Below are 8,996 nucleotides of genomic sequence, written 5' to 3' on the forward strand. Positions count from 1 at the left end.
ATACTACTGATAATCTCCTCCTCTAGAAATGTATAAAGCTCTCTCTAATAAGACACGCATCTGATCTTTAGGACCACCCATATGCAAATCTAAACTCTGTTGTATAAGACCACCAACTGCGTGACACTGTGTACACCTAGTATCGGGACCAACATCATGACTAGGACCAGCATCATGACTATGACCAGCATCAGGACCAGGACCAACATCAGCATCATAACTAGGACCAGCATATGCAGCAACAAAAGGGATCATCCGAGGATGAGATATCGTATAATACCACTGGATGTATCCCTCAACACACTCATGTGGATATGCAGCTGGGTGCAATTTAGCTCGAAGTGATCGTACAGAATTCCGGTACATACTCCATTCAACATCGACATCACGTGCAACAAGCATCGGTGGTGTAGGAGGAATGTGTTGAGTACACCAAAATTGTCGTATGCACCTCTCGGGTAAATACGGAACCATCGTGAAACACCAACGAATGTATCCTGTAAATAATGACACAGACTGAAATCGTGTCACAGCGTTCTCATCGTAATTCGGTGCCCATAATATCAGTATCCCTCAAAGCATCCAACTTTGCCCTGTAATATGCAACATTCCCAGATGTTTGTTTTGCAGTCCAACGAAACATCTGTGGCATCGAGGAAATATGTTCATTCATATCCCATTTACAAATATCAGGAAAATGTTCATAAATCCAAGTCTGTAAATAATGGAAATGTAGTAAAATTATTAATGTGATGAAATAATTACAAAAATAATGATAAGTATAATAAATATAATAAATATAATAGTACATGAAATAAAGATAAATATCCTCCAATCTGTTTGGTTGCAGGCAATGTACTATCTCTAAGATAGTCGTATAACACGACAAGTGCAGCCGATCCCCATGCCCATTTACCACAACTATCAAGATCTTGAAACAGAAAGAGATATTTTGCATATACAAGTGTAAAACTTTTATCAGCAAGAATGGTACACCCTACCAAATGAAGTAGATATGCCCTAGCTGCATAGTCATATCTTCGTTCATGAAGTTTCTTAAAAAATACCTCTTTCAACCACTCAAAACTATACGAGGCCTCTTTATTGGTCATAGTCTCAGTGACAATTTCATCATATGCAACTCCCAACAACTCAACAGCAGCAGCAATTGCCAAATCTTCATTGACATTTGCGGGAGGTGTGAAAAACTCTCCAGTACATGGGATGCTCAAAAGACCCCTGACGTCGTCAAGAGTAATAGTCATTTCACCGAATGGCAGGTGAAATGAACTAGTCTATGCGTGCCATCTTTCAGCAAAAACAGATATCATATTACCGTCAATCATATGTAAACTACATCTTCTCAGAGGACGTAATTCAGATATATTAATCCAATGATCTATTTGAGCAGGTAAATGATATCTAATATCAATGAATTTGTCTTGCTTTTTGCCATTCGAAACAACTTTCAAGGCACGTCTATCCTGTTTAATTAAAAATAACACAATTACAAATATATTATAATCTTATACTACAAATAAATTATAATATGTAATAAAATAAATTATTTACTAACATGTTCATTCCACACATTAATTGCAATATGATGCTCATAATCTTTAAGGATAGAAAGATCATAAGGACGTCCAGGAAACATGGGTTCTTCAGGCTGGTGTTGCTGACCATGTTCATCATCAAACTGTTACTGTTGTTGATCATGTTCATCATCAAACACATGATCTTGCTGGGGCTGCTCATCCTGTTCTGCATTAAACATAGGATTTTGCTGGGGCTGCTCATCCTAGGGCGCCTGCCATACCTCATTTCTCTTTCTCCTTTTTTCAACAGCAGCTCTCATATTTGATTGTGTATGAGGCAGAACTTGCGAATGATCACCGTCAGTTTTTCCTCCTCTGGTCCTCACTAACAAAATTCAATAAAAAAATTATAAAAAAAAAAAAAACAAAAAGTTACACAGTGTACTGGAAACTTCAAAAAGGAATGAAATTTCCGGTAAACAAACCGGAAATTTGAAAAATCCGGTAAACAAACCGGAAATTTGAAAAATCCGGTAGTTCAAAATGCATACCGAATTTTTCAATTTTCCGATGAACCTTCCCGGAAATTTCATTTTTGAAATTTCCGGTAAAAACTTTTTTTTCCGAAAAACTCACTTTTCTGGATTTTTCAAGTGTGGGGGTAAACTGTTTTGATTTTTTCTTATTTTGACTTTTACTGGTTTTTTTTAAGGTTATTTTGGGTATTTCACTAACAAAACATTAAATTGGGGGATATAAGTTTAAATGGGGGGTACAACGGCTAACACTCTGAGACCTACAATCAGTGACAAAAAAAAAAACATTTCTAAATCATGCAAACAAAGCGGTGGCAAGGAAAATTAATTGTTGAAAGTTATTTCATCTCAAATAAAGTAAGGTTGTTATATAAAAAAATAAATAAATAAAAAACATAAAATAATGCAAGATTTTTCTTTGTACTTTTACACAACGACATTTTTATTGCATTTGTGAATAATACCTCAATTTCTTTATTAAGATGTTTACCTAAAACTCTTTTATTTTAAAACTAATAATTTTGAAAAACATAAAATGTTATAATAAAGAAAAAAATATTTTTGTGTGCTAATGTGTGAGTGAAGTTTCTTGGTCGTCTGAATATTCTAAAATATAAAATTTCTGACGTAATTAAAGTGTTTAAACTACATCCTCAATTTGATATATAGTCAAGATTAAACATAAGAAAAAGATGCATCTTTTATATTTTACAAGAAAATGGGTGAAAGTTGTGTAGATTAAATTATAGGTTTTTTTAACATGCTGGAGACGTTCTAAATTTTAATAGATTTATAATGTACTTTGGAACATATACAGTAAATATTTTTATTTTTTATTTTGACTGGGTAAATATTTTTAATTAAACTTAATGCATCATATTTGTTGGATCCGCACCTGCATGCAATACGTGAACAGAGCCGATAGAGTGAAATGTAATATCGATGCTTAATTCTCGGTGGAGAGTAATTAAGTGGGTAATATAACCATTTTATCCTTGTTAAAACTAAATGGTACATGATTTGCAATTTGGACTTGTGGATTTCGAATTAGACTCTAAAACAAATGTTGATTGTTTCTACTCGAATAAGATTAATATGTTGGAATTCGAAGACATTTTTTGCAATTGTAGGGATATATTTTATGCAAACTCTCGTGTTGAGATTGTTAAAACACAAGCAAATAAGGTTGTCCATAAAATTTGTGTTGTTATTTTTTATAAATGAATTTTAATGAATTATATTAATTATATATATATATATATATTTTTCCATTAACTATAAAACAATTGTATAAGAAGTTCCTTTTACGAAAGCGACTTCTCTATTTAAAAAAATAAATTAAAAAAGAATCAAATACAGTACTAAATCGTCACTACAAATTGAACTTCCTTTAAGAAATTAATTTTGCAAATAGTAATTTTTAATTATAGTAAAAATTAGGATAGTTTAATATATAGTTTTCAAATTAGAGTATATTGATAAATTGTTTTGAAAATTGAGTTATTTAAAAATAAAAATAAAAAATAAAAAATCCTCTATAACTAATTTTTAATATTAGTCGACAAACCTCAATGAATTGATCATATAATTATCAATGAAATGCGGTAAACTTTTTCCTAAAATAAAATAAAATACATTGAACCCTGCCATTTAAGAGAAAATAAAAATATATGACAAACACTTGGTTAATTCTAATATAATTTTCTTACAAGATATTGCTTTATAGCAACATGGACAAATTTACCTCCGAGTAAACAAGCACATCAACATAGAAAACTCCTTTTCTAGGGAAATTGACAATGATATATGGATTAAAGTGTTATAATTTATTTTTATCATATATTAAAAGTTGTGTTTTTTTATTAGACCAAACTAGGTTCTAAACTTTTTGTTAGAGACAAGAATGAATATTCCCTAAAAAATAATATGACAAATACTTGATGGGAATTCTATTCTAATCAGGATTCTTAAAAATTAATTTGAAATGTTGAATAAATTAAAAAAAAAAATTCTTGATAAAACAATGTTATTAAATATTAAACATCAAATCAACACTTTATCATGGTGGCCCATGTGGTTAACACGCTTCCTTAAGAAAACTCGACTACTATTCATGTTTGATCCTTGATGATGAAACAATTTGTGGTCAGTTGTTACTTTAAAACCGTAGAAAAATACGGTGCATGCAATCAATTGTGATGTTCAAATATCTTTTCCGTTTTTTTCATGCGGATTCAAATCCTAGGGACTCTGACTCTATAACCAAAATCCATACTTCAACCAGCACTCTTATAATAATCTTATCTTTATATGATAAAAACAGAAATTACACATACCATTCCTTCTTCATTATCTGTTTTAGAGGAGACAAGTTATATCCTAAAATTCCATCCAGTTGGGACTTGAGATGCTCGTCATTTAAAGGGCATCTCTAGAATAAATTTCCTACATTATATTATATAGTGCAAGTTTTGAAGTGAAATCAACAGAATCAAAATCACAATGAGTCACCCCTGCTACTGTCATATGAATAACCAACAACCTTTATACGCCGAGTCACATCCCTAGTAGAGCCCATCTAGAGACATACCCTCAGTGGTATTCCTAACATAATCCTAATTAATAAAATTATTTAGTGTTTAGCCATCATTGCAATTATTTTAAGGTCGACCAAGGCTTACAAAACCCATGTTTCACGTTCATCATTTTGAGAGAGATACAGTGAATGATAATTGCAAAATAAAATACATTAAACCACATAACATTGTAATGATAATTTTAGACATACATTTTGGTTTTAAATTTCAAAATAAATGAAATTTTTTTGTATAGACCAGAAGAGAAATGCAAAAATTGAGATGTTGAATTTTAAATAAAGTGAAAATGCCAAATCAAAGAAAATATTCCATGACAATGTATGTAATAAAATTTATAAATAACATCTTCCAAAATGATAAAATAGATAACACAAAATTGTGAATTCAGTCCAAAATTAAAAGAACTGTCACCTAAGAGACAGCACTAAACAGTAAACAATTAAAGTAGATGAGAAAATCACACTAATATCAATATTCCTACTTGCCCACCATCTATTCTTCAGATATTGTCGACCTCTCGCTGACATAGATACCATCAAGAAACTTACGGATATCTTTGTTTTTCACATGGCATTTCTGTTACAATCAAAGAAAGATTTTAAATTCAGAGTAAGAAATTACATCACAAAAAAGCAAGAGGAATTGATAATGGTTATTATAAGGCAAACATGTATATATGGATAGAAGAGAACTGCATACCTGATTAATGAGGGCACAAGATCTGGAAACAAGCTCAATATCATTACCATCCAAAATCAACTCATCCTTCACCTTCTCAGATCGAAGAATAGTAACACCGTCAAGCATGTCTACTTTCCTTACCTACAAATATGACAAACATACAAATTTAGATTAGATAAATCCAATATGACAATCAACTAACTACATACATTTGGGAAATCTATTCAATCAAAACAGTAATTCTTGAAAAACAGACTCAACTCGTTATACAACAGTAAGTATGATAAAAGCAATTCTGATAAATTAATCCTAAAATTTCATAGATATATAAACATAGCTGGTTCAACCTAAGTTCTAATTAAATCAAATGTTACTCGTCCATAAATAATTTACAAAAAACACTAGATCATCCCAGCCCCTCAAAGCAAAAGCGATAATATAATCACAACCTTACAGCATAAATAAAAAGAATACAAACATGATTTTGATATCCAGAATCACAATAACTATTAAATGAATCAGTGACAAAAACAAACATCATACTAAAAATCACATTGCATGAGTTAAAATGCTGTGAAAAAGCAAACCAAATACAACAAACACCAAATAACAAATACAATAATGAACATATAATAGAGTAAGAAACATGGGTTCTCAAAATCAGTGTTGTTAAATATTAGCCAAGAAAACCACATGTTGGATTGCAATGCGGCTTTAATTAAAACCACCATAGCTAAATTGTGAAGTATGGCAGTGCAATGCAATAATAGAAGCTTTATATGGAGATTTTTGGCTTTTCACTATCCACAATCAATAACAATGCTCACAAGATAAGAAACATGAATAACACTATTCATCTAAAAACACACATAGTTGGTCCAAAAACCTAATTAATTTAAAATAAAACCTAAAACTGAATAATAATAGGGTCAACATTAAATCCAATAAACCTCAAAGTAATAGCAATTACAGAATGGCACCACTAAATCATAATCAATTAAAAACAATAAGCATATCCAAAAACTGAATAACTAATAAATTGCAGAATTAACCAAAAAGCACAGTCTTCTTATACTAAAATAAAAACAATAACACTAATAATAATATAATCAAAATTAAACGAAAAATAAAAGTACCTTCTTTTCACCAAGGAAGTTACGAATCTCAATGCCGGAGTTATTATTAGTGATGCTAGCATTAATAGGAAAATGAGCATAAACAAATCTCATCTTGTAACGGAATCCTTTAGTAACACCAGCAATGAGATTTTCCACATGACTAAGAGCAGTACGAATAGCAGCAGAGGTTTTACGAGATCCAAACCAAGCTTCAACCTTAAGCTTCTTCTTTCCATCCTCATCAGTAATGAGTTGAAAATCGAGATTCAAATGCTTGAAATCACGAACAAGTTTGCCACGTGGACCTTCAACCTCGATCACCTTAGCGTGTACCTTGATGGTTACACCTTCCGGGATGTTCATCGTTTCGGAGGAGAGAATGGTCTTCATCTCGCTCTGTCGCCGGCAGGAAGGTGCACGCGGAGGTTGTGGGTGATTTGGGAGAGGTTTGGTTAGGGTTAGGAGAAACCTAAAAAGAGGGTTTATATATGGTAGAGGAAGGTGAATTATTGGGTTTACTTGAATTGGGCCTATTGGTGTTTTTTTTTATGTTGGGCCTGAAAGTGAAACTGTTTTGTATAAAAGAACTAAGTAGAAAATTGATTCAAAAAAAATAATAATAATAAATAATAATAATAATATTAATAATAATAAAATAAAATAATTTATTTTTTACAGTTTTACCCAATCATAATTGATCGTTGGTTCTAAATTTTAAGATTTAATTTATATACATTTATCGTATAATTATTTTTTTTATTGTCAATCTATCACAACAATCAAATTATTTAAATTATTTATTTTTATTTTAACTATTTCAAATGATACAAACATGAATGTTTGTTAAATTGACAGTCAGTACGTAGAAATTAAACTATAAAATTTAACTTTCTTTATAAGTTAATAATCATACAAATTATTGTTTGTGATTGATTTGTTGTGTATAAATTTTTACAATTAGTATTCATATTTCTTTGTAATTATATCATTTTCTAATAGAGTTGTTTAAATTTAAATAAGATCACAAAAAAATCCAAGGTCAGTTAAAAATAAATCAAAAGCCGAATAAACTTGATTTTTATTAGATGTAGAACATAATTATTTTTATATATTTTTTACAATTATAAATATAAGAATATTTGAAGAATTCACAAACGTGATTCATTGAAGTATATGTTTATTTTATCCAAATTCATTCATTATATAGATGATAATATCAATCATCTTCTCTGTGTACTTCATTTAGTTTTAAATATAAGCAAAATTAACTAAGTAAATGCATCTTAACAATAATGGTTAAATTCATTTATTTCATTTCTAAAACTACCTTTCTTTTTTTCTTTTTCTTTTTTGTATAAGAACTTATTTCATCGTTTGATATTTTGAGAATAATAGTATTAAATAAGATCAAGTAAGTTAGATTATGTTATATATTTAGAACAACCAAATATAACTTTTCTTTTTTTTCTTATATATGAGGAGTTGTATTTGTATTTTACAAACTTATTTCTCTTTATAATTTGTTGTAAACCGAGTAAAAAGATAACTTAAGGCTTGTTCCATTTCGATTTTGCTTCTTTTTAGTACTATTATTATGGCAGAACTATGAACTATATTTTGAAAGGCCTTTAGATCGACTCGTGAGTCAAACTCCAATGTGGCGGTTGAATTTTGCCTCAATCACCTTGGTTGATTATAGGAATTGTAATGTCTTTTCTAGAGGCTTTTAGTTTTTGTCTTTGCTTCCTTTCCCTTTTTTGTTCAACTTAGTCACCTTTTCTTCATAAATAAACTTAAGATACAGTTGGATGAAGTGTTATCTTATGGTTCATTTGGTTAGAGGAATTTGATAAGAAGTGGAGATAATATTTTAAATAATGTGTTTACTAAGTATGGTTTAAACTAAATTTTTCAACTTAAATTCCAACTATGTGAGTTTTCAACTAAAGATATGATTGTGAATTTTATATAGAGATGTAAAAATCAAACCAAATGATCCTATAATCTTAATAATTTAATCAAAATTAATTAAATTAGATTGATATTTTTTATGAGTTTGAGGCCAAGTTAAAATAAACCAATAAATTCAACATTTATTGATTTGAGATATAATTTCACGTAATTTTAAAAAGATCGCATAATATTCAAATCAAACACTTATCTTTTATTAACATTATGTCAATATTGAAATTTTAAAGAATGTGTTGCGTTTAAATGTATTTTAATATATATAATTTTTTTGTGTGTTTGTCCTTGTAGTTAATAAAATTGTATTAATAGTGTAAAAATTTAGATTTAATTTGTATGTATCGACAATGTAAAGATATTTTACATTGTCAATTAATCATAATCGTCAAATTAATAAAACAGTTTGACTTTTATTATAATTACTTTTAAAATTACACTTATGGATGGTTATGATGTGTTGATAGTGTAAAATGTTTTATATTGACAAAACATAACAATTAAACTATGAAATTTTAGTGTTTGAAAAACAATAGATTTTTAGAAATTAATTTTTAATTA

General features: G+C 29.3%; 1 protein-coding gene across 1 annotated transcript; it reads right to left on the reverse strand.

The window, feature by feature from the left end:
- Nucleotides 1–4,919: 4,919 nt before the first annotated feature.
- LOC101505180 (large ribosomal subunit protein uL6-like) lies at nt 4,920–6,939 on the reverse strand. The gene is made up of 3 exons (XM_004490466.4): nt 6,489–6,939; nt 5,371–5,493; nt 4,920–5,247 (listed from the first exon to the last, which is right to left on the reverse strand). The coding sequence occupies exons 1-3, from the start codon at nt 6,858–6,860 to the stop codon at nt 5,164–5,166; spliced, it is 579 nt and encodes a 192-aa protein (XP_004490523.1). The 5' UTR covers nt 6,861–6,939; the 3' UTR covers nt 4,920–5,163.
- Nucleotides 6,940–8,996: the final 2,057 nt, after the last annotated feature.

The sequence above is a fragment of the Cicer arietinum genome, chromosome 2, assembly GCF_000331145.2.
Source record: "Cicer arietinum cultivar CDC Frontier isolate Library 1 chromosome 2, Cicar.CDCFrontier_v2.0, whole genome shotgun sequence".
Taxonomy (NCBI): domain Eukaryota; kingdom Viridiplantae; phylum Streptophyta; class Magnoliopsida; order Fabales; family Fabaceae; genus Cicer; species Cicer arietinum.

What these genes read in the sequence shown, in the direction of transcription:
- LOC101505180 (XM_004490466.4), bottom strand. Translation starts at nt 6,860, where the DNA reads ATGAAGACCATTCTCTCCTCCGAAACGATGAACATCCCGGAAGGTGTA. An exon ending in ACTTCCTTGGTGAAAAGAAG is followed by an intron (nt 5,494 to 6,488) that starts GTACTTTTATTT and finishes TCATATTTGTAG; the next exon opens with GTAAGGAAAGTAGACATGCT. An exon ending in CTTGTGCCCTCATTAATCAG is followed by an intron (nt 5,248 to 5,370) that starts GTATGCAGTTCT and finishes TGATTGTAACAG; the next exon opens with AAATGCCATGTGAAAAACAA.